The 26675-nt window shown below is 40.2% G+C and overlaps 4 protein-coding genes across 8 annotated transcripts in view; 2 read left to right on the top strand and 2 right to left on the bottom strand.

The window, feature by feature from the left end:
* LOC110258964 (olfactory receptor 1L6-like) overlaps positions 1–25553 on the top strand; it is a 184725-nt gene extending 159172 nt beyond the window's left edge. For 3 of the 4 annotated variants that reach the window (XM_084995070.1, XM_084995067.1, XM_084995068.1), the window contains one exon: positions 22063–25553. In XM_084995070.1, the coding sequence (XP_084851196.1) occupies positions 22070–22999 (930 nt within the window). In that variant the 5' untranslated portion in view covers positions 22063–22069 and the 3' untranslated portion in view covers positions 23000–25553. The remainder of the gene's footprint in view (positions 1–22062) is intronic. The other variant, XM_021082250.2, reaches the window with a different exon arrangement.
* LOC110258960 (olfactory receptor 1J4-like) overlaps positions 1–26675 on the bottom strand; it is a 141228-nt gene that overhangs the window by 73113 nt on the left and 41440 nt on the right. The window lies entirely within an intron of this gene.
* LOC100620597 (olfactory receptor 1J4-like) overlaps positions 1–26675 on the bottom strand; it is an 82191-nt gene that overhangs the window by 49340 nt on the left and 6176 nt on the right. The window lies entirely within an intron of this gene.
* On the top strand, positions 2797–6772 carry LOC110258958 (olfactory receptor 1L4-like). Its single transcript, XM_084995085.1, has one exon. It carries the CDS (start codon positions 4532–4534, stop codon positions 5237–5239), a length of 708 nt encoding a protein of 235 aa, XP_084851211.1. The 5' UTR covers positions 2797–4531; the 3' UTR covers positions 5240–6772.

Below are 26675 nucleotides of genomic sequence, written 5' to 3'. Positions count from 1 at the left end.
CCATCTCCAAGAATATACTGTGTGCTGCCACAGAAACCTCTCCTGAATGCAAAATATTTACATACACAAACATCCATTTCAACACTCTCTGTGATGGGAGGAAAAAGTTTTATGGATAAATGACCCCATTTCTGAATATAAGATGTGTATACATCCAGGCAGAGAAAAAAAAACTTTAAAATATGTCCACATCTCTAGTTCTATGGGCAGTGGAATTTTGGGGAATATTCACCTTTTCATTATAAAATTAATAATAGAAACATGAGTCCCTTAGTTTTTAAAAGTTAAATATAGAAGGAAATCCCCCATCCCTCCTCCCTCCCTCTCACTTCAGGAGACAAGGACACCACAGAAACAAGGACACCACACAAATGCAGCATAGAAAGGGGACATCTTTCTGGACAAATGAGATTATTCTATATCCATTGTTCTGCAACTTGTTTTTGTCACTTATAATATCACAGACAGTAGTGTAACAGGGATGGCATAGCCAAGCGAGGAATCACTCCTGCTCTGCCATCAGATGGCCTGAACTCAAATACCAGCTCTGCTACTAAGTTGTTTAATTTTGCTAAACTCATTTTTTTAATCTGTAAAATAGTGATATGATGGTGCCTATCTCTTAGTATTTGGAGACAATAAAATGATAAAAGACATGTAAAGACTTAGCTCAGTGTGTCTATTGAGTAAATAAATATTTACTAGCATTACTCATTTAAACTCTTTAGAGTGTGTGATATGAAGTAAGGCTAATTCACTATAAATTATTTTAATAATTAAACTATTTTTGGATATTTAGGTTGCATTATCTGTGGTTGTTTCATTCATCTGTGGGTTGTTTTGTTCATTTGTGGATATTTGGGTTGCATTATCTGTGGGTTGCTTTGTTCATTTGTTTGCATTGTTTTATGTGGTATGATAACGAATGCTGCAAAAAATCTGTGTATATAATTTTGTGCTACACATATATGATTGTTTTTAAAGGGCAGATTTCTATAAGTGAATTATTGAATAAGGAGAGGCAGGTTTCAGATCTGATGGAAACTATCAAAAGGTCTATTTTGATAACCTCCTCACTACCAGAGTATGTGAGGGTCTTTTTCTCCTTGGATATTAAAAAAAAATTACAGCCACTCCAATGAATGATAATTGTACTTAAGTCTAAATTATATTTTCAAATCACCAATGAGGTTGAAAATCTTATATGTTTTCTTTGGCAAATGTGTTATAGATATTTTCTTGGAGTCTAGAGTTTCTATTTTACCTTTTCTTAGGGTCTCTATTGGTCTAATTTTCACATTAAAGCATTTTGTCTTTCATGGAACCTGCATTTTATTTCTTTGCTTGGAATGGCATCCCCAATCTGAGACCATAACAAATGTTCCCTTTATTTTAGGCTAGTATATTTTATGGTTTGGATTGTTTACATTTAGATAATTTATTGGTATGAGTTTTATTTCTATATTCAGGTTACAGAGAAATCTAGCCTTATTTTTCTAAATGTTCAGCCAGTGTCATAAATGTCACTCCTTTCATAGTTCATCATTTCTCTCTTGCTATGAAATAAATATTACATATTCTATACATATCTAGATATATATACATACATAAATATAGGTACATTAAATTCTTTATGTAGATCCATTGATTTATTTTTCTCTGTGTGTACAATTACCTTATTGTTTTCCATTATTATGTGCTTTGATTTTCCATTAGAAAAGTCATCTCCTATTAGTCCAGTATTTTCAAAATGATCTTGCGTTTCCTTGGCCTTTTATTCATGTAGATGACTTTGAGAAGGACCTCTCAAGGCCCATTGAGTTCCCTTAGTGTGTTATTGTAGATGACATGAATTTGATTAAATTGAGAATTGACTTTTTGTCCAGATTTGTTGAGATATGATTGACATGTAACACTGTGTAAATTTAAGGTGTCCAATGTGATGATTTGACACACATTAACTGCAAAATGATTGCCACAGTAGAGTTAGTTAACACCTCCATCACCTCACACCATTATCTCTGTGGAAGTGTGTGTGGTGAAAACATCTAAGATCTACTCTCTTATAAAGAATGGTGGTCACCAGGAATGGGAATTGGGGGACCTGGAAAAATGTTGTTTAAGAGCACAAAAGTGCAAACATTAGTTCAATAAGTGCTGTAGATCACTTATTGTGATTATAGACAAAAACACTAAATTAGATATGCACGTCAAAAGTAGCTAAGAGACAAGACCCTACTTATTCCCACTGCAAAGAAAGAAATGACTATTACCTGAGGTGACAGAGGCATTAGCTAATGTTCTGCTGGTAATTATAGTGCAATATAAATATGTATCAAATCAACATGTTGTTCACTTTAATTTACACAATGTTATATGTCAATGACATCTCATAAAAATATTTTATTTTTATTTTTTATTTTTTGTCTTTTCTAGGGCTTCATCTGCTGCACATGGAGGTTTCCAGTCTAGGGGTCTAATCAGAGCTATAGCAGCTTTCCTATGCCAGAGCCACAGCAATGCGGGATCTGAGCTGTGTCTGTGTCCTACACCAGAGCTCAAGGCAACACGGGATCCTTAACCCACTGAGCATGGCCAGGGATCGAAGCTGCAACCTCATGACTCCTAGTCAGATTCATTAACCACTAAGCCATGATGGAAACTCCTCAAAATGCATTTTAAATGAAAATGTGAATAATCTACTCTTTTATTAAAATTCAAATATATAATATAGTGTTGTTAACTGTAGTCACCATGCACCATTATGGAACCCTAGAACTTGCACATCTTATTAATTGGAAGTTTGTACCTTTGACCCAGACTGACATCTCCCCATTTCCTCCACTCTTCAGCCCCTGGCCATGACCATTCTACTCTCTGTTTCCAGGAATTTGTCTTTTTTAGATTCAATCATGAGAAAGAAGGAAAGCCTACCATGTATGACAACATGAATGCACCTTAAAAGCACTGTGCTAAGTTAAATAAGTCAGACAGAGGAATACAAATACTGTATGATATCATGCACCTGTGGAGACTAAGAACAGACATTTGAAATACTGAATCTTCCATTTTTGGAGTATAGTATTTCCACTTATTCTGATCATCATTTCTATTCTGTTATAGTCCTGTAACAGAAGTTATTCTCACCTATTTGTCCCTCCTTCTCAGGTTGATTCCTAATTCTATTTTAGACTTTCATCCCATTGCCAATTGAAAACTTTTATATATGTTTCTAATACATGCAAAGTATCAATAATTGTATACTTACCTTGTATCTAGACATCAGTGAAATCTTCATAGGTTTGTAAAGATTTCACATGTTTCTCTTGGATTTTCTAGATGGAAAATCCAATCACTTTTTTAAGTGTCAGTTTCATTTTATCTGATATCTATGCCTCCTTTTCATTCATTTTGCTTCTTCAATGGCTTAGACTATCATCTGAGCAATGTGACACAATAGTAGTAACTGAGGCCATCTGTGCTTCCTCTTTCCATGGTATTGGTGGGGATGGGACTCTTATATTCAAAGGGTTATAATCCCATATTATTAGAATATTCAAAATTAGAAATATAAAGTTTTTAATCAGTAGAAGTATGTATTTAAAGGAATAAACTCATACCATAGGCTATTCCCTGGAGGACAGTAGACCCTTGAAGAATATGGGGATAAGAAACACGAAACCTTCTGGCAGTCAAAAATTCCCACTTAAATTCACAGTCAGCCCTCCAAATCCACTATTTCTGCATTCACAGATTCAACCAACTCAGAGATGAAGTAGTACTGTACTATATATTTATTGAAGAAATCTACATATCAGTGGATCTGAATGTTTCACACCTGTGTTGTTCAGTGGTTAATTCCATTCCTATTTTGAGTGGTATTCCTCAACCAAACACTTAGGCTTCAAGTGTCCAGATCACTGTTAACCAAATGGAAATGCTTAAATAAATATCAAGCAGGTTTTGCTCTTAAGCCATAAGAAAGTAACATGTGAACTCCCTGGGACCAAAGAGAATTGATTACATCAAATATTACTTATGTCCCATGCCCAGGACCACATGCACCATCACCTCTGGATGTATGAGTAGGAGAGGATCATGGTGAGAGGACCTCATTCATGCAGACCCACTGTATAAAAGCATCCTGATTCAAGGCATGACTCAGCAGCCCCTTCCCCAAGACAAGACAGGAGCAAAAAGGAAGAGGGGGGCAGGGTATCAGTCAAGAAGTAACCTCAGAAGAATCTTTAGAAAGAGTATTGAGAAAAACTCAGAAAAATTAGGCAACTGAGAATTTCCTAACAACATCTAGGGAAAATTTAGTATCTCATGTAGGGAGCATCTTGGAATTGTTGAAAATTATACTTGTTGGATTTTACCCCCTGATCTCTGTACTTTCCTGAAATAATATCCTAACAATGAGCAATGGGCTTCTTTTTTTATAGGCTGGAAGGGAGAGAAAAAGTCAGGTCAAACTGCCCTTCACACCTCTCCCAGAGCTCCTCCAAAGGCTCTCCAGAAAGTCAATGACATGGAGACAAAGAACTACAGCAGCAGCATGTCAGACTTTATCCTTCTGGGCCTCTCTTCCAACCCTCATCTTCAAAAACCGCTCTTTGCTGTCTTCCTCATCATGTACCTGGTCACCCTGGTGGGCAATGTACTCATCATCCTGGCCATCCACTCTGATGCCCGGCTCCACACCCCTATGTACTTTTTCCTCGGCAACCTGTCCTTCATGGACATCTGCTTCACCACAGTCATTGTGCCCAAGATGCTGGTGACCTTAGTCTCAGAGACAAAGTCCATCTCCTATGTGGGCTGCCTGGTCCAGATGTACTTCTTCATGGCCTTTGGGAACACTGACAGCTACCTGCTGGCCTCTACGGCTATAGACAGGCTGGTGGCCATCTGTAACCCCCTCCATTATGACGTGGCTATGAGCCCACAGCACTGCCTCCTCCTGCTGCTAGGTTCCTGCACCATCTCTCACCTGCACTCCATGCTGTATGTGATACTCATGTCCCGCCTGTCCTTCTGTGCCTCCCATATCATCAAGCACTTCTTTTGTGATACTCAGCCGGTGCTAAAGCTGTCCTGCTCTGAAACATCCTCCAGCCAGATGGTGGTCATGACTGAGACCCTGGCTGTCATTGCAACCCCTTTCCTCTGCATTCTCTTCTCCTACCTGAGAATCATCATCACATTGCTCAGAGTCCCCTCTGTAGCTGGAAAGTAGAAGGCCTTCTCTACCTGTGGCTCCCACCTCTCTGTGGTTGTTCTGTTCTATGGAAGTGTCATTTATGTCTATTTTAGACCTCTGTCCACGTCCTCAGTGGTCAAGGACCGGGTGGCCACAGTTATGTACATGACAGTGACACCCATGTTGAACCCTTTCATCTACAGCCTGAGGAACAAAGATATGAAGAGGGGTTTCAGGAAAATAAGGGACAGAATTCACTCATAGAAAGAATATGATAGAATTTCACAATTTGGAGGTGACCTAAGAGGTGATCAGATTATCCTTCCTTCCTATGCATTTTCACATGGAACCCAAAGAGGTGATAAGAGTGGGTGTTGAACCCCAGTGAGAGCACTGACCTTGAAGCAGGATCATTTGGTTTCCACAGTGACCTTGACTGGATATATGATCATTCCCAGGCTAATTACTTCTAGGAATCCATATTTCAGAAGAAAAGTTTCTGCCACCCAAATAGTGGGAAAAAATATATCCAAACAACTCTTCCATAAATTTGACAATGGTCAATACTTAAGGAACTAGAGAATCCTGTTCATTTTTGTAAGATGTTACATGTGCTCCATAGAGTATAAGGAAAGGCTTGTTAAATATTTCCTAAGCATGAATTGAATTTTGACAGATGAAAGTTAAAAGGACAAGGAAATAGAGTGTTTCAATTGTGGAAACCATCCAAGCAAGTAAAAGAATTGAACACTGTAATGTGTGTGAGAGACAGTGAAAAGCCCCGTGGGTCTTCTTCAATTTGAGGTCAGGGAGAATAGGTTGTGGCAGGTGGGAACAGGAGAATCTGTAAAACAGATTTACTTCTCCCAACACCAAAGTGTCATCACAGTGTGAATTCACAGGACTCAATACCTTTTCCCTTCCTTCTTAACTCTTTTCTCTGTGTGGCCAGTGTCCTTACTGAAATATTCATTATGTCCTGGATAATCAACTTGTTTCAGTCAAGATAAGCAGGCAGAAACTGAAGTTGAATACAAGTCTTTCGGCCTTAAAGATAAAATGAGAGAGAAGGCCTCATTGGGGTGCAGGGGAAATGAATCTGACTAGTACTCATGAGGATGTGAATTCGATCCCTAGCCTTGCTCAGTGGGTTAAAGGTTCTTTCACTGCCATGACCTGTGGTGTAGGTCACAGATGCAGCTTGGATGCTGCATTTCTGTGGCTGTGGTGTGGTCTGGCAGCTGAGGCTCCACTTTGAACCCTATCCTGGGAACTTCCATATGCTGTGACTATGGCTCTAAAAAGCAAAAATAATAATAACAATAACAATAACAATAATAATAATAGCTGTATAACAACCTAATGGAACACAGGGATGTCTCATGCCCAACATCAAAGACCTTGCCATTGCTCTCACTATGTCCACCTCCAATTTTCAAGAAGCCATCAGCATCCAGGAAACACCCTCCTTTTGCAAAAGCCTTTTTATTTGCACAGGCATGCCTGGCTTTTACCACTATCTCCCACCAATCACTCAGTTTGGGGGAGGTAGCCTGGAAGATATCTAGCTGTTCCACTTCCTCTATTTATGTGCCAGGTTTTTCATGCTCAGCCAAGTACATAAATCACATTAGAATATGAACATTTGGAGTTCCTGTCGTGGCGCAGTGGTTAACGAATCCGACTAGGAACCATGAGGTTGTGGGTTTGGTCCCTGCCCTTGCTCAGTGGGTTAAGGATCCGGCATTGCCATGAGCTGTGGTGTAGGTTGCAGATGCAGCTCGGAACCCGCATTGCTGTGGCTCTGGCATAGGCTGGCAGCTACAGCTCCGATTCGATTTGACCCCTAGCCTGGGAAACTCCATATGCCGCGGGAGCGGCCCAAGAAATAGCAAAAAGACCAAAAAAAAAAAAAAAAGAATATGAACATTGCATAGAATATATTAAATAAATAAATTCACTAATGATAGCTTCCATAATTTATAAAGTTCATTGTCTCAGGAAACCTAAGTTTTTTTTTAGTTCAAACCTCCCTCTGCCATTAGTACCAGAGTCCTCTTTCTCAAGAACACATAGTTGTTAAGAAATTGAGATCCTTTACTTAAGAACTTACAGATGTTCCAAAAAATTCAAATAAAGAGAAATATTTAATTAGTGACCACACAGCAACACATTTGAGTGAAAGATTAGCCCTAAACTTCTCAGTCAGAACTTGACTGTTGTCTTTTTCAGACTATGAGGCAATTCCCATAAGATGTCCTGCTGCCGTCCAGGAGTGAGGACATTGGGGCAGGTAGTGTTTGGAGACTTTCATAAAAGGTTTGCTATCCAAACAAAGCAGCCCAGATATTAACCTTGGAAGTTGATAATAAGCACTGGTAAGAAGTCCCATTTGAAAGTAGATATAATCAGAGGAAAGATCCAAGCAGACCTTCTGAACACCTTGCCAGGTTAGGCAAATTGCTTCCGTAGAGTCCAAGGGAACCAGGAATCTTCTTCACAGTCCTTCTTACACCATACAGACACTTGGGAGGCTGGCTAACTCCAACAGTGGAATAATACTGCTGTAATCACATTCTTGGATGAGAATATTGTGAAGGGAAATGGATTGGGGTCCTTCTGCTATAGGTCCACAGATATGCAAATGTTGACAATTTTTGTAATATTGAACTAAGAAAAAGCTAGTTCTTTGAACCTATTCTACCTGTTGATTGGAGTAAATGACATGAATAAGGAGGCTTCTGTGAAAGCTGAGGAGTGCCTAGGGAAGTGGGCTGAATATTTCTGACACTTAAGAACCTGATAAAGAGGTATTAACCAAGAAGACTGAAAAGATGTAGTCATATAAGCCAAAAATACAAGTTTCAAGAGGCAGCAGCTATTAATCCACATCAAAATATGGTGAAACTTTAAGCAAAATAAGCCTGGAAGATTTTCCATCAGCTTTAATGACAAGGAGGCCATTGGTAATGAGGTTTTAGGTCATGAGACTTTAATGACAAGGTGACATTGATAATGAGGTTACAATGGAGGAATGTAAAAGGAACAAGACTGTAGTAGTTTAAGGAATCATTTGTGATTCTGTACATTAACAATTAACAATCTGAAAAGTAGAAATAGAACTACCATTTGATCCAGCAATCCAACTCCTGGGCATCTATCCAGAGAAAACCATGACTTGAAAAGACACACGTACTCCAATGGTCACTGCAGCACTATTGGCAATAGCCAAGACATGGAAACAACCTAAATGTCCACTGACAGAGGAGTGGATCAAGAAGATGTGGTACATATACACAATGGAATATTACTCAGCCATTAAAAGGAATGAAATACCAGCATTTTTAGCAACATGGATGGAACTAGATATTATCATGCTGAATGAAGTCAATCAGACAATGAGACACCAACATCAAATGCTTTCACTGACATGTGGAATATGCAACTTCTTTGCAGAACAGATACTGACTCATAGACATTGAAAAACGTATGATTTCCAAAGGAGACAGTTTTGGGGTTGGGGGATGTGCTGGGGTTGTGGGATGGAAATAATATTGGATTGTGATGATTTTTATACAATTATAAATGTAATAAATTCATTGAGTAATTAAAAAAACACAATCCTGTCAGTAGCATCCAAAGAATAAATAATTTAGGAATAAACCTACCCAAGAAGGTAAAAGACTTATCTACTGAAAACAAAAAATATTGGATAAAAAATTAAAGCAGACCCAAATACATGGAAAGGCTTAATGAATAGGAAGATTATACATTATTAAAATGTACCTAATATACAAAGTCATCCACAGATTAAATGCAATTTCTAGAAAATGCTTGAATCCCAACTGTCTTTTTAAAAGAAATAGACAAATCCTAAAATTCATATAGAATTATTAAGGACCCAAAATGTCAAAAACCATCTTGAGAATAAAAAACAAAGCTGGAGGTTTCAAACCTCATATTTTGAAAATATATTACAAAGCCACAGTAATCAAAAGAGTATGGTATTGGCATAAAGACCAATGGAACAAGAGCAAGAACCCAGAAATAAAACTAAATGTATACCATCAACTAATTTTCTTTTTTTTTTCGCTTTTTAGGGCCGCACCTGTGGCACATTTCCCTGGGTAGGAGTCACATCAGAGCTACAGCTGCCAGCCTACACCACAGACACAGCAACACCAGAGATTGCAGAAGAGTCTGCAAGCTACACTACCGCTCACAGCAAGAACAGAGATCAAACACACACCTTCATGGGTACTAGTTGGGTTTGTTAGCACTGAGCCATTATGGGAACTCTTTCACTGAACTAATTTTCAAAGGCATTAAGAAATACAATCAAGCATTCCCCAGTGGCCTAGCCAGTTAAGGATCCAGCATTGTCACTGATGTGGCTCAGATTACTGCTATGGCGCAGGTTTGATCCCTGGCCCAGGAACATCTACAGCCAGAAGGACAAATATTGTATGACTCCATTAATGTGAATTAGCTGAAAGAGGCACATTCATAGTAACAGAAAGTAGAATGCTTGTCCTTAGGGGCGGGGGAGGAGAGGCAATGGGGAATTGCTGTTCATCTGGTAAAGAGTTTGTCATATAACATGAAAAAAAGTTCTAGACACTTGCTGTACAATAATTGTGCTTATTGTTAATACTGTACCTTGCAATTGAAACTATATAAGAAGGAATATCTCATGTTACATGTTTAATAACCACAATTTTTAAAAATTTTATTGGAATGTAGTTCCCTTACAAAGTTGTGTTAAATTCAGACACAGAGAAGGGTAAATCAACTATACATATATCCATTCCTTTTCAGATTATTTTCCCATATAGGTTATTCTTTTCCCATAAAGTAACTTTCCCTGTGCTATAGAGTAGGCCCTTGTTCCCCATATTTTATATGCAAGACTATGCGTATATTGATACCCACCCCCTTTAACTCCTGACCATATTTCCCCTTTTTTAAACATAAGTTTTAACCACAATTTTAAAAAAAGTAATAATACAAGGGGAAAAAAGAGAAGGTCTAAGTAAAAGTAGAGAAGAGGAACAGAACCAGATGGCTCAGGAAGTGCAAGATCCTATCATTAAAAATGTTATGAAAACAACAGCTACTTACACAAAAACATATTGAGATAAGAAAGAATATATGAGAAGTTTCCATTGTGGCTCAGTGGTTGATGAATCTGACTAGGAACCATGAGGTTGTGGGTTCGATCCCTGGCCTTGCTCAGTGGGTTGAGGATCTGGTGTTGCCGTGAGCTGTGGTTTAGGCTGCAGATGTGGCTTTGATCCTATGTTGCTCTGGCTCTGGTGTAGGCTGGTGGCTACAGCTGCAGTTCAACCCCTAGCCTGGGAATCTCCATATGCCAAGGGATCAGTCCAAGAAATCACAAAAAAAGAATAAATGAGCTAAGTTTTCATATCTAGTCAAAATTACTTTCAGTATGAAAACCTCTTTCACTATTCAAGTAATCCTTAGGAACCTACTAGAGTACAAGTTTCAGAAACCATGATAATTCAGAATACAGCAACTTAAGAACAGGCGACAAACAGCAAGCATATATTTACCTGTGGAACTAATACTAAGGGGAATGACGTCACCAAGATGGTGGAGCAGTAGATCCCAGCATCTATGCCCCACCCACAAAGATCAGAAACTAGACAGATATCTGCCAACAAAAGCAGCTCTGGGAGAGATTCCAAACTCTACTTAAGAGACTTCAGGAGTTCTCTTGCAGCTGAAGGATCTGGCATTGTCAATGAAGCCGCTCTGGCATGGGTTTGATCCCTGGCCTGGGAACATTCATGTGCCATGGGTGCAGCCAAAGAAAGAGAGAGAGAGAGAGAAGGACTTCAACAACCCAATGTCAAAACTTTGAGAATAAAAGCACAAAAAAGGAAGGCCAAACAGCTTCATTTGCCTGCATCAGTCCATACTCCAGGCTGGCACTGCTAGGTGCCAAGGGGAAGACCCCAGTGGGAAAGAGTTCCCCTCTCATGAAAAGGAAGAGTGGTAAGTGAGAAAATAGCTTCCCTAGCCTTTGGGGACACAAGCTGAGGGTCCAGCTTCTGCTAGGTTGAGACATATAGAGATTTACAGGTTGAAGGAAGAAAAATCAAGGCTTGCAGTGTCAGCCATGCAGTAAGAGAGAACACAGTTCCCAGGGAACTGCTCTTCCAGTGACTCCAGCAGCTCTCTCCACTGAAGAACTCCATGGCTGGTGCAACTATCAAGACCCCCTGCAGATTTCACTAGATTTTGCCCCACATATATTTGCACTTCATGATGCCAGCCACTTGAGTACCCCTTTGCTGCCCCAATCCCCATTCCATATACGATCAAATATTGCAGCATTGTTCTCCAAGCCAAGATATGGAAGAAAACCTAAGTGTCCATCTGTGTACTTAAGGCCACTGAACTATACATTTGAAAATTGTTAAAACGGTATAATTTATGTCAGGTGTAGTTTTTATAATTAGCTTTCTTTTAATAAATGGGTTGATAGGTGTGGCTATAGAAGTACCAACTAATCAACAAAAAACACTTTTTTAATAAAGTTTCACCAAAGAACTTTTATGTGAAGACCTGGACTCTTCTCTTGACCCTTTACATTCTCCCACACCTCTTCAGAGAATCCCAAGGCTTTATCTATGCATTTGCCTCTGTCTCTTTAGAAATCACTAAACTAACAAGGACTAATCATCTTGGATTTTAAGAAAACCAATGCTTTGGTATTCTGAGTTTCCTTGGTCTCTACTGAGAGGTCCCAGTTCCCAGATCAGGGATTGGACCTGGGTCACAGTGGTGAAAGCACCAAATCCTAACCTCTAGACCACCATGGAACTGCCTCTATGCAGAGGTATCTACTTCTCTCCAAGCAAGTTGTTTCCTGAGTTCCCTAAGGGTTGCTAACTGGGGAAGCTTCCTATATCCTTGGAGTGAGGTCACATGCAGGACAGTCAGGTGCTTCCAAGCCCCCACCCAATCCCTCAATACCTGATGGAGCCTGAAGGTGGAAGATGGTGGATAGTTGGGGATGGATGGGTGGCTCGTGATTCCAGTGCCAGGGGCTCCATGGAGGGGTCACCTCTCAGGAGGGAGAAGAAAAGTGGCCACTTCAGGAATTGACAATGTTATATCTGGGCTGAGGCAACAATCACAGGCACTCAATATTGCAGTTATTGACAACTATCTCTGGAATCTGGGGCTCTTTCCTTTTCTTGGCCTGCTCTGAACATTCCCTCTAGGCCCTCCAATCCTCCTCTAGACACTGGGCCAATAAGGCTGAGGAGAAGGTGACCCTGGCTCTCACCATTGCTTATCTGAGTAAGTAGCTGGTATCCTCAACTCTATACCTAGAATATTTCTAACCTGGAGTGTAAGAAACTTTCAAACCTTCCTATCTGATACATTCATTCATACCAAGAAGGAAAACTAATGGTATAATTACATGCAGCAAGTAAAGGCCAGGGCTGGGCTAAAAGATGGGTTATCTCATCCTTCCCACCCTGCCTCCTGTATTTCTCTGAGGGCTTCAAGCTCCTCCACACACCTTGTTTCCCTTCTCCATTCACAAAAGGGAGGGAAGATTGGCTCTGAGTGGGTGAAACTCCATAGGGATCTACCCTTTCAGATGAAGAGCGTAGTTTGAGGATGCTGAGGGGAAAAAGTCCAGCTTCTGTCATTGCAGAATATCCCCAAACTGCCTCCTTGAGGCCTTGGCTGGCCCTCTGCAAATAGATGATGTAGATCAGAATTTAGGTTTGGAAATTTTCTTTAGCACCAATATCTTGTTTTCAAAATTATCCTTTAAAACAAAATCTGTAATACACACGAAGGCAGAATTTTTTTTGGATAAAAAGGAAGAATTCTGGGACTCCTAGGTCTTAATATTCACACTATGCCTTACTGTTGACATGTCTGTCACACAGGAGTGTCAACCATGGGTTAGAGGAAGAATGGGACAAGAGATGTGGGAATATTTGAAGGTCTGCCCTGGGGGCAGGGGGAAAGGGGACAGGTGTCAGTGAAAACAGGAGTTAGATGACATGGAAACATGGAGGATCAGGAATATGTAATCATCATCCTTAAACACCTGCAGAGGGACTTGGTGTCTCCTCACCTATGTGTCCCCAGGACCTCTCGTGATTGCTGGCACTCAGGGAGTGCTTGCTGATTGCTTAACAAATCAATAATTCCACGGGAAGGAGAAAAGTAAAATTGTGGTCATTTGTTACAACTGAAGGGAACTATATCTCATTTCTTGGGAGAGACCATGATGGAAGATAATAGAAGAAAAAGAATGTGTGTGTATATGTATATGTATATATGTGTGTATATATATATATATATATATACATATATATATATATATATATATATGACTAGGTCACATTGCTTCACAGGAGATATTGACACAATGTTGTAAAGCAAAAATAATTTTTAAAATAGTAAAAAACACAAAAAGAAAGGCTATTGGAAATGTGAGGTTTAAAATTCTTGACTCCTGGCTTTAACACCAAAATTATAGATGCGGTTCCTTGTGATTCCATGAAGTTAGAAAGCAGTGGGTTCTCTGTCTCTAGATGTATTCAAGCCAGATGACCACTGTCAAGGCTACTCTAGGGTTCCTGCTCTGGGTGATGGTTTGCAAAGGATGATCTCTGAGTTTTCTTCTGACTCCAAGATTATTTAGGACTATACACATTTCTTCAGGAACTTATTGAATACCTATTATGTTCCAGTTTACTAAGGTTTACATATGCAAACCTACTAATTAATGTTGTTAAAGGGCAGAAATAATTAAAGTACCACACTTCATCCCCCAAGAGCCCAGGGATGGCTGCAGGTCCAGGGCTTCTCTCTTTACCGCAATCTCTTTCAAAATCACAATAATAATAAGCCACTAATTATCAGATTCAAAGAAAATTGTTCCAGATTTGAGTGAGAAGGCTTTCAGTTTTTCCCCATTGAGGATTATATTTGCTGTGGGTTTATCATAAATGGCTTTGATTATATTCAGGAATGTTCCCTGTATACCCAGTTTGGCGAGGGTCTTGGTCATGAATGGATGTTGAACTTTGTCAAATGCTTTTTCTGCGTCTATTGAGATGATCATATGATTTTTGACTTTTTTTTGTTAATGTGGTGTATGATGCTGATTGATTTGTCTATGTTGAACCATCCTTATGAACCTGGGATGAACCCGACCTGGTCATGGTGTATAATTTTTTTGTATGTTGTTGGATTTGGTTGGCTAAGATTTTGTTGAGAATTTTTGCATCTATATTCATCAATGATATTGGCTGAAAGTTTTCTTTTTTGGTGGTATCTCTGTCTGGTTTTGGAATGAGGGTGATGTTGGCATCATAGAATGTCTTTGGGAGTATTCCTTCTTCTTCAACCTTTTGAAAGAGTTTAAGGAGGTTGGGCACCAATTCCTCTTTATATGTTTGATAGAATTCACCTGTGAAGCCATCTGGTCCTGGACTTTTATTTGTAGGGAGTGATTTTATGACCTCTTCAATTTCATTTCTAGTGATCGGTCTGTTCACTTGGTCTGTTTCTACTTGATTCAGTTTTGGCAGGCTGTAAGATTCTAGAAAATTGTCCATTTCTTCCAGATTGTCAAACTTGTTGCCATACAGTTGTTCATAGTATTCTCTTATGGTTTTTTGTATTTCTGCTGTATCCGTTGTGATTTCTCCTTTTTCATTTATAATTTTGGTTATTTGTGTTCTTTCTCTCCTCTTTTTAGTGAGTCTAGCCAGGGGTTTGTCCATTTTGTTCACCTTTTCAAAGAACCAGCTCTTGGTTTTATTAATTTTCTCTATTGTTTTTTGAGTCTCTATTTTATTGATTTCTTCTTTGATGTTTATAATTTCCTTCTTTCTGCTGACTTTAGGACTTTTTTGTTCTTCATTTTCTAATTTGTTTAGGTGGAGGGTTAAGTTGTCAATTTGGGATCTTTCTTCTTTTTTGAGAAAGGCCTGGATTGCTATAAATTTCCCTCTGCACACTGCTTTCGCAGCATCCCATAAATTTTGAGAGGTTGTGTCTTCCTTATCATTTGTTTCAAGGTAGTTTTTAATTTCCTTCTTAATTTCCTCATTGACCCATTGGTTTTTTAGTAGCATGTTGTTTAGTCTCCATGGAGTAGGTTTTTTCTCTTTCCTTTTCCCATGGTTGATTTCTAATTTCATGGCATTGTGGTGAGAGAAGATACTTGAGATAATTTCTATGCTCCCAAATTTATTGAGATTCGCTTTGTGTCCCAATATGTGGTCGATTCTTGAGAATGTTCCATGAGCATTTGAGAAGAATGTGTATTCTGATTTTTTTGGATGTAGTGTCCTGAAGATATCAATTAAGTCTACCTTTTCTATTGTTTCCTTTAGGATCTCTGTTGCTTTATTGGTTTTCTGTCTAGAGGATCTGTCCATTGATGTGAGGGGGGTATTTAGGTCTCCCACTATGATTGTATTCTCATCAATATCTCCCTTTATGTCTGTTGCACCCGCATGTTCATTGCAGCACTATTCACAATAGCCAGGACATGGAAACAATCCAAATGTCCATCGACAGATGATTGGATTCGGAAGAGGTGGTATATATACACAATGGAATACTACTCAGCCATAAAAAAGGATGACATAATGCCATTTGCAGCAACATGGATGGAACTAGAGAATCTCATCCTGAGTGAAATGAGCCAGAAAGACAAAGGCAAATACCATATGATATCACTTATAACTGGAATCTAATATCCAGCACAAATGAACATCTCCTCAGAAAAGAAAATCATGGACTTGGAGAAGAGACTTGTGGTTGCCTGATGGGGGTGGGGGAGGGAGTGGGAGGGATCAGGAGCTTGGGCTTTTCAGACACAACCTAGAATAGATTTACAAGGAGATCCTGCTGAATAGCATTGAGAACTATGTCTAGATACTCATGTTGCAACAGAAGAAAGGGTGGGGGAAAAAACTGTAATTGCAATGTATACATGTAAGGATAACCTGACCCCCTTGCTGTACAGTGGGAAAATTAAAAAAGGAAAAAACAAAAAAAAAAAGAAAATTGTCACCTGGCACCCTGAGTTTTGACTGCCTTTACTCTTCTCCCAAGTTTCCTTCTTAATGAGCCCCCTGGAGATGGTGGATGGAAAGATGCTGTCTCCTTGGGGAGAGGTCATATGAAGGGTAACCACCTCGTTCTACATCCCTACTCTTCCTCATCATTTGAGTGAATCTGCAGAGACCAGAGATGGTAGCTATGGATGAGAGACAGCCTTGGGGTCCAGATGCCTGGAGCTATTTGAATAATTTCTTCTCTAAAGGGCAAGAGAGCAGACTCTGAGATGACAATCACATGCACAACTCTCAGAGGGTAGTGAGTACTGTCAGCTCCTATGCTAAGCCTGGCATTTTTCTTCCTACACTCAACATGAGAGCTCTACCTACATCCCCAGCCCCACCTCCCTCCCCTCATCACCAAGGCCAATGAGGCTATGGAGGAGATGCCTGGACCCTCTGATGGCCACACCAGGGTCACCAGCCCTTTTCTGAGTAAGTAACTATGATCTTCCACCTCATCACTATGCCCAAGTCCTACAAATTCTGGGGTATTAGAAGCTGAGACATCATTTTGCATAATATCCTCTTTTTATAACAGTGAATCATAAGGCTCAGCATAGCAGAGACTATAAACCAGGTCACCTGCCTAAAGGTCCAATGTCCTTGTCTCTACACTTCTCCATTCCCCCCTCTCCATTTACATAACATAGGAAGGATTTGTTCCTGGAGAGTAAGACCCCAAGGAAGGAGGCTCTGCTCTGGGAATGGGACAGATGTAACTGCCCCAACACTGTCAGGTAGAACCCAGCTTCTGTTGGCTCAGCCTCACCCCTGGTCATCCCCAAAGCCAGGCCTACTATGGAAGACTCCAGATGTTCCAGCCTCACCCCAACCTCTGAATAGCTTCCGAACACATGGCCCTGAGTTGACACATGGGCATGATATGGGGAGATTGTGGCATTGGGTAAATCACTCCTTCCCTGAGCTTCATGATTTCCCTACAGAAAGCGAGTATGCTGTTTTCAACTATATCTTCATAATATTTCTTCATGTAATTTAATATGTAAAACACTAGACAGCAGAATTGCTCTGATTCACAAGAAAGGGACCTGGAGTCCCACCCATTCAGTATTCCCTTCAGGGTCTGGACCTCTCCTGGAGTGGCCTCTGAGTCCCCCCAAGGAAGCATGCTGAGGAAATCTATGACATGGATAAATGCTTAAGATCACATCCACCTCCAACAATCTACATCTTTACAAATATCCCCCAAGAAATTACAAGCTAAAGGAAATACATGGCATCACACAGGGAGCTTGAGCCAAGCCAGCCAGTAGCTTAAAAAGGAGGCTATAGCTGGTGGGATGATTTAATGCCAAAACATTTTAGGTAAGATCTGAAAGAAACTGGGGAAATTTCACCCAGTGGATACGCCTGGGCACATGTCCCTGTTTTCAAACATTGGAGCTGTCTTCCTGTTTCTTCTGAACCCCTTTGTTGTCACTAAGTGAAAATGTCTTGAGTGAACTGTAAATCAATAAAGTAAGTCATGCAAGAAAAGCATAGCCAACACCACTAGGAGAGAGTAAAGTCAGCTAACAGAAAATGCTGTTGCTGGTAGGCTTAGTAGAATCCTTGGCTCTTTCATTTCAATCCAGGATATAGACAAAATCCAATTTTTATTACAAAGGACCACGGGACCCAATTTTGGGGATGTGGACTCTCTTACTAGCAATATTTCAGTAATTTCAAAGGCCTAGCATCAATATTTCCTGATGGCATCATGCTTTGAGAATTAGAAGGAGAGAAATCCCCTGAGTTCTGCTTAAGCCTTGAAATTATTTCTCTTATTCACTGAATTCAGAGGCAAAGGACTGAATTAACTCACACGTCAATTCATAACATATTGCCAACACTTGGGCCATTTTTTATTTTTTTTGTAGGCTACCTCACTCATGCATATATTTATACACCATCTCTCCCCCTCCTGTTGCCTTCCTCCATTCTAATATGCTTAATGTTTAACTTTGTGTATGGACATCCTTGTTGATTTGTTGCATGTCTAAATACTTTAAGTTGTACAATGTGATGTTTTATATGTGTACACACCATGATGATCACCACTTTGATGCATTTTAAATTTGTATACATCTTCGTATATTCCAGACTTATTGATTTTCTTCCTTTTGCACTCAGATTATGGTTTTAAAATCTATCAATATTGCCATCAATCCTCCTAGTCAGGTAATTCACACTGTGGCTCTGTGGGTTAAGGACATAACATTGTCACTATAAGGAGGCTGGTGCAATCCCTGACCTTGCTCAGGGGGTTAAGGGTCTGGAGTTACCACAAGCTGCAGTGGAAGTCACATATGCAGCTCAGTTTCAGCATTGCTGTGGCTGTGGTGTAGGCTGCAGGCAGCGGAAGCTCCTATTCAACCCCTGCCCTGGGAACTTCCATATTCCCCAGGTGTGGCCATAAAAATAAAAACAGAAAACAAAAAAATACTTCCAGTCATTTGCTTCTAAACAGATGCATGGTACCCTTGGTGAGCTTCTGTCTATTTACCACCCTAGGGATGGACCCCCAGATTGCCACAAAGTCCCCATGACTGCAAATGAGTGTGATGAGACAGCATCATGCACAAGCCTTTACGAATCAGGATGGAAATTGCTCTGGGACATCCATCTAGGAGCAGGATGGATGGGTCATGAAATATTCTTCAATATTTGATAGAATTCACCTTAAATCAGAGTTTCGGTCATGGCACAGCAGAAATGAATCTGACTAGGAACCATGAGATTGCAGGTTTGATTCCTGGCCTCACTTAGTGAGTTAAGGATCTGGCATTGCCATGAGCTGTAGTGTAGGTGGCAGACGTGGCTTGATCTGGCATTGTTGTGGCTGTGGTTATGGTATAGGCCTGTAGTTGTAGTTCCCTGATTAGACCCATATCCTGGGAACCTCCATATACTTGGGTGAGGCCCCAAAAGCAAAATAAATAAATAAATAAGAATTCACTTTGAATCCATTTGATTCTAATGTTTTTCAAGCAGAAAATGGTTTTAGCTATCATTTCTATTTTCTTGCAATTAATTAATTGACTTGATTGATTGATTGATTTTTAGGGCCACACCAATTGCATATGGAAGTTCCCAGGCTAGGGGTCAAATTGGAGCTGCAGCTGCCGGCCTATGCCACAGCCACAGCAATGCCAGATCTGAGCCTCATCTTCAATCTACATCACAGCTCATGGCAATGCTGGATCCTTAACCCACTGAGTGAGGCCAGGGATCAAATCCATGTCGCCATGGATAATAGTTGGGTTCATTACTGCTGAGTCACAAAAGTGAACTCCTAATTAATTAATACTTTGTTTTCCAAGAAAGACCATTTTTGTCCTAGGTGTGCACCCTGTTGGTCTTTTGTCACCTGCAGCTTAGCTCTCACACTCCTCCCAGTGACCACTTCAGCCTCCACCCCACACACACTAGACCCCTTACCCTCTGCTGGCTTCCTCTAGATTGCATCTACTACTTTTAAGTTGCCCTCAATTGGGTACAGAATACAAAAAAGAATGATTAGTAGTGGTCTAAGTAACATTTGCATAGCACATGGTAGATCTCAAATACTTTGCAAATATGTGAATTTCTTGCAACTTAACAATAAACATCTAGAGATGACATTTTATTTTCCCCATTTTTCAGGTGAGAAAAAAAGGAAACATATAAATATTCCAAGGGGAGGGAGTTCCCATCATGGGGCTCAGTGGAAACGAATGTGACTAGCATCCATGAGGATACTGGTTCGATCCCTGGCCTCTCTCACCAGGTTAAGGATCCAGCATAGCCATGAGTTGTGATGTAGGTCACAGACATGGCTTGGGTCCTGAGTTGCTGTGGCTGGGGCTCAGATTTACCCCTAGCCTAGGAACCTCCATATGCTGTGTGTGCAGCACTGAAAAGAAAAAAAAAAGACAAAAATGAAGCATTCAAAGGGGAAACAACTGGTAAATATGTGGACCAGAATTAATTACCAAATCATGAACTTTTCCCATCGAACAAGGAACCTCTTCAATCTTCTGATCCATGGAGAATAGTTTCCAAGTTACTAGTATTAAACCCACAGTCTTGCAAGGGGTGCTCAGGGGTGATGTATCTGGTTCAACTGGTCAGCTTATATGTATTGCACAGCTACTCTGAACCAGGCACCATGTAATTCACTGGAAAACAGTGGGGAGAAAAGCAGATGTGAACCCTGCCTTGGGAGTGCTTTAATCATAAACTTCTCCAGATGTTGCCCATGACCCGATGGTCCCCTTCCAATTTGGACCAAGCACCAAATACCCCAATGAGAAAGGAAATGCTTCAAAAAAGGATGCTGCTCTAGGCACATACTTGTGAAAGTGTTAAATTCAAATTCTGAGTTTCTTGGCAGGATCTTGAGATTCATTCAAGATCACTAAGCATCAGAAATATATCATTAGTACTTATGCTTGCTTCTAACTCTTCAAAAGGGCAAGAAAAATTATGAGGACATAGAAGTACAGGATGTTGACTTGCTCTAATACAAAATCTGCATCGCTAACTCCACCCTCCTTTATCTAGGATGGTTGAATCACTACTTGTGGGCTTTCTTTTCTGCTGTTTTCCATGAAGCCAATCCTATCCCTAGGCAGGTGGACAGAAAGAGCACCAGTTCTATTAAATCAGTGGTCCCACTATCAGCCCTAGATGGTGATTGGCTGGTTCTAACTCTATGCCTCAATAGTTCTAGTTCTCAATAATTAACTTATTTTAATTAGTTCCTACTTGGCAGATAGATGACTAGGACATCAATTCCTGCTAGAGTGGAGACTTGGCTTATTCTACTCTGTTTGTTTTTTTTTCCTTTTAGGGACATAGAAGACCTATTCCTGAACATCAGCATCTTCCTATTAATATGCCTCTGAGTCTTCTGAATGCTTCATCTTCTCACATCTCTTTTGCTCACACTACCACACCTTGGCTCCCTTCCTGCCTCTTAGTTCCTCTGTTTATTCCTTGATGCCACCCACCTGACCAAACCTCCAAGCTCTGTGTTGAGTAAATAGGCTCCCTCTGCCAGAAACATTTCTTCAGTGCTCCACTCACCCTAGACAGTTCCCTACCTTGATGGACATGTCAACTTTACAGGTGCCAGCCACTCCTAGTCAGACCTTCCTGCTCAAAACTAAACTCCTAAATCTATTCCAAACTCCTTCTTTTTTTTCAAGAAAAGTTGGATTCACGAATACAATCTCTACTGTGCTTGTGTGATTTCTGTGGGGAGAAATAGGATACTTTTTTTCCTGACATAGTGGAATCAGAAGGAGACAAATCTTGGCCAGAATCATCTAAAGAGTAGCAGGACAATTAGTAACAGGACATATAGAGCAAAAGGATATCTTAGATACAACTTGGGAAATCAAACCAAATAGTTATTTTCTGAAGACATCTCTAGGACCTTTACCATTTACCCAAAGAATGTGGGTATGACGAGTTTTGTCTTTTGGATAAAGAACAAGAATTGAAGTATCTTGTGCAAGTTAACAAAACTAGTCAGATGCAGTTTGGCATTGAAATCAAAGCATTTCAAGGCCAGTTGTATGAAGTTATATCACAGACTCCTTGGTACAGTCTACATGAATGACTGCCCTTATGTAATGCACAAGCTGCAAGAAGTTATGCCATATCCCCTCCACCAGACTGAAGACCCCAAGCCACAAAACATATCTAATATTCTTTCATATTTTTTACTTGCAGGAAACCAATGATGAGGGGAAACCTGAGCCATATGCCTGAATTCCTCCTTCTGGGACTTACCAGTGACCCCCAAAACCAGCAATGGCTCTTTGCAAGCTTCCTGGCCATGTACCTGGTCAATGTGGCTGGCAACTCAGTCATCATTGCAGCCATCCGGGGGGATGCTCGCCTCCACACCCCCATGTACTTCTTCCTCTCCAACCTTTCCCTGGTGGACATCTGCTTTACCACTGTCATTGTGCCACGAATGCTGGTGAACATGCTGACTCAGAGAAAGACCATCCTCTTTGCCCAGTGCCTTGCCCAGATGTATTTCTTTGTGGCCTTTGGGATCACTGACAGCTTCCTCCTGGCTGTCATGGCCATTGACCGCTATGTGGCCATCTGCAACCCCCTGCATTACACCACAACCATGAACCCCAGGCGCTGTCTCCTGCTTGTGATCACATCCTGGCTGGTGTCCCACCTCCACTCGCTCACCCACACCATCCTCATGGCCCGCCTCTCCTTCTGTGGGCCCAACATCATCCACCACTTCTTCTGTGATGTCCAGCCACTGCTGATGCTCTCCTGCTCTGACACCTCTGTCAATGAGCTCTTGGCCTTCACAGAGGGCTCCTTTGTGATCATGAGCCCCTTCCTCCTCATCACTATCTCTTATGCATACATTGCCCATGCTGTTCTGCAGGTTCCTTCCAGGAGAGGCAGGTTCAAGGTCTTTTCCACCTGTGGATCCCACCTCACAGTGGTTGCACTATTTTATGGAACCATAATATCTGTGTATATCCGCCCTTCGTCCACCTACTCAGTGACAAAAGATCGTGTGGTCACTGTTATCTATACAGTAGTTACCCCCATGCTGAACCCTTTTATCTACAGCCTTAGGAATAAGGATATGAAGCAGGCCTTGCACAAGCTGATGAGGAAGATGGAATAGTAGAACCCCTGTATGGTACATCTCGGCATTCACTCACTTGATAAGGACTCATGAGACATATGCTAGGTAATAGGAACTGTATTCAATTACATAAATCAATCAGGGCCGCTGTCTTCAAAATTAGTTACAGCAGTTCCCTGGTGGCTCAGTGGGTCAAGGTTCCAGCATTGTGCCTGCTGTAGCTGGAGTCTCTGCTGTGGCCCTGGTCATATCCTTGGCCCAGGAATTTCCACATGCTGAGGGCATGGTCAAAAAAATTAAATACAGCTCAGTAAGGAAGAAAAGTCAACTGCAATATAAAATTATTGTACTTTTTGGTAAAAATAAATAAAATGAGACACAGTTATTGCTCTCTTACTGTATTATACAGTTTCTTTCTTTTTCCTTTGCAGTCTCTGGCTCATGTGTGTCACTTCCATGACCAGTGTTGTGCAGTAGTTTTCCTGATGAAGAGCATGGAAAAACTTCTCTAGTAATGTTTTTTAAATGTTCTTTATGTGGGTCAGCTTACACAAAGCCTCAAAATGTTACTGTTCCCATCACAGGAGTTATTAATCTTAGGTACCAAGCCCTTGGGTATGACAAGGGGATTCTCTTGTGACTTTTAGAACAGCTCATGACTTCTCCAAAGCTCTTCACAACTGGGTCACAGGAGGCTGCTGTACCTGCATAGTAAAAGTATCCTAAATATCTGGGTGAAACAACAATAATTTATAACTCAATCTCACAACTTGTGTGACTGTGATCAAGTCACTCAACCTAAGCCTCACTTTTCTCATCTGCACCATAGATACAATAAATGACCTCACCCCAAATTTATGATCGTCAAATGGAAATATTCCAAATCTACCCCTTTGTAACTCTGTGGGGTTTTTGATGTGCTCTTTTTTTACTGAAGTAGATTGACTTACAGAATTATGTTACTTTCAGTTCTACAAAATATTAATTGGATATTTTTATGCATTACAAATGGATCAAGTCCAATGACCATTTGTCTCCATACAAAGTTATTACAATAGTTTTGACCATATTCCCCATGATGTACATCTTGCCCTTGTTTTTTATTCATTTTCTAACTGGAAGATTATACCCCTTCATCTCCCTCAACTTTTTCACTCATTCCCACGCTCTGGAAACTACCTGTTTGCTCTTTGTATCTATGAGTCTGGTTTTGTTTTGTTATGTTTGTTTTCTTATTTTGTTTTTTATTCCACATATAAGTGAAAACATGTAGTACGTTTCTTTCTCTCTCTGAGCTTAGCATAATGCCCTCTAGGTCCATCCATGTAGTCACAAATAGCAGACTTCATTCCTTTTTATGGCTGATTAGTATTCCATTACATATATACACCATGTTTTCCTTATCTATTCATCTATCAATAGACACTTGGGTTGTTTCCATATCTTGGCTATTGTAAATAATGCTGCAATTAATGTAAAAGTAAAAGGTGCATATATCTTTTCAAATTAGCATTTTTGTTTTCCTCCAAAAAATATTCAGAAATAGAATTGCTAGATCATGTGTAAAACTAGATTTTTTGAGAAACATCCATACTTTTTTCCATAGTAGCTATTCCAATTTACATTATCACCAGCAGTGTAAAAGGGCTCTTTTTTCTCCAAGTCGTCATCCATAAATATTAATTGTAGCCTTTTTTTTTGCTTTTGCTTTTTAGGGCTGCACCTGTGGCATATGGAAGGTCCCAGGCTAGGGGTTAAATCAGAGCGATAGCTGCTGGCACATGCCACAACCATGTGTGATCTGAGCCACATCTGCAGCCCACACCACAACTCATGCCAACGCTGAATCCCTAACCCACTGAGCAAGGCCAGGGAACAAACCTGCATCCTCATGGATACTAGAAGGTTTTGTTACCACTGAGCCACAATGGATGGATGGGAACTCCTATTTGTGGTCTTTGTGATGATAGCCATTCTGACAGGTGGGAGGTGATATCTCATTGCACTTTTGATCTTCATTTCCCTGATGAGTAATGATGTTGAGCATCTTTTCATGTGCCTGTTGGCCATCTGTATGTCTTCTTTAAGAAATGTCTATGGAGGTCTTCCATCCATTTTTAAATCAAGTTGTCTTTTCTGATGTTGAATTGTATGAGTTATTGATATAGTTTGGATATTAACCTTTTATTGCTCATATCATTTACAAATATTTTCTCCCAGTCCATAAGTTTTCATTATGTTAATAATTCCCTTTACTGTGTAAATGATAATAAGTTTAACGTGGTCCCACTTGTTTATTTTCATTTCATTTATTTTGCTTCAGGAGAGATAGCTAAAAATATATTGCTACAATTTATGTCAAGGAGCACTCTGCCTATGTTCACTTCTAGGAATTTTATGGTTTCAGGTCTTATGTTTAGGTCATTAATCCATTTTGAGCTTATTTTTGTATATGGTGTAAGTTAATATTCTAATCTCATTTTTTGAAATGTAGCTATCTGATTTCTCCAACACCACTTATTGAAGAGAACACTTTTGGTCTTTGCTGTGATATATATCCTTGCCTTATGCATCATAAATGAATTGACCAAAGTGTGTGGGTTTATGTCTTGGTTTTTTATTCAGTTCAATTCATCTATGTGTCTATTTTTGTGCTAGTATCATGCTGTTTTCATTAATGCAGCTTTGTAGTATAGTCTGAAGTCGGGGAACTTAATACCCAGCTTTTCTCTTTCTCTTAGTTTTTCTCTGGCCATTTGGGATCTTTGAGGGATTCTCTAATTGTTGCCATTTTAATTATGATATATACTGAGATGAGGGATTTTGGGTTTTTCCTGTTTGGAACTTTCTGTGCTGCCTGGACCTGGATGTCTGTTTCTTTTCCAAGGTTAGGGACGTTTTCAGCTGTTATCTCATCAGATAAATTTTGTGCCTTTTTCTTTCTCTTCTCCTTTGCAGACCCATATAATGTGAATGTTACTATGCTGGATGTTATCCTAGAAATTCCCAAACTGCCCTTATTTTTTAAAATTCTTATTTTTTAATTTTGTCTGTCTAGCTTCACTGGTTTCCACTATGTTGACTTCCAGTTTGCTGACCCATTCCTTGTGTCCTCTAATCTACTGTTGATTCCCTGTAGTGCATTATTAAATTCATTAGTCTTCAATGTTGTTTGGTTCTTCTTTATATTTTCTCACTCTTTGTTAAACTTCTCACTCTCTTCATCCATTCTTCTCCCCAGTTTGTTGAGCACCTTTATAATCATTGCCTTGAACTCCAATGGATTTCTTGTCTCAATTTTCTTAGTTCTTCTTCTGGGTCTTTGTCTTGTTCTTTCAGCTGAAACATATTCCTCTGTCTCCTCTGTTGGCCTAGTTCTCTGTGTTAACTTCTATGTATTAAGGAGGTCAGTGATATTTCCTCATCTTGGAGAAGTGGCCTTATGCAGAGATGTCTGATGGGGCCAGTAGTACAATGCCCTCCACCAGAGCTATATGCTCTAGGAGTGCCTCTTATGTGGGTTGCATGGGCCCTTCTGCCAGAGTGGGGCTGGCTATTGGGGTTGATTCTGGTTAGCAAGCCAGCCCCAGACCTAGCTGGCTACCAGACCCTGCCTCAAGAGTGGATGCTGGCCCACTGGTAGGCAGGGCTAGGTCCGTGGGCCCCTGGCTGTGAGCCCTGGGGGAAATGGTGCAAGTACTGACCTACTAAGGGG

Source organism: Sus scrofa, chromosome 1 (assembly GCF_054392235.1).
Source record: "Sus scrofa isolate SSC_HxYL_T2T_F1_AM1 chromosome 1, Sscrofa_HxYL_maternal_Yorkshire_Landrace_v2.0, whole genome shotgun sequence".
Taxonomy (NCBI): Eukaryota; Metazoa; Chordata; class Mammalia; order Artiodactyla; family Suidae; genus Sus; species Sus scrofa.
This window is presented reverse-complemented; position numbering and strand designations above follow the sequence as displayed.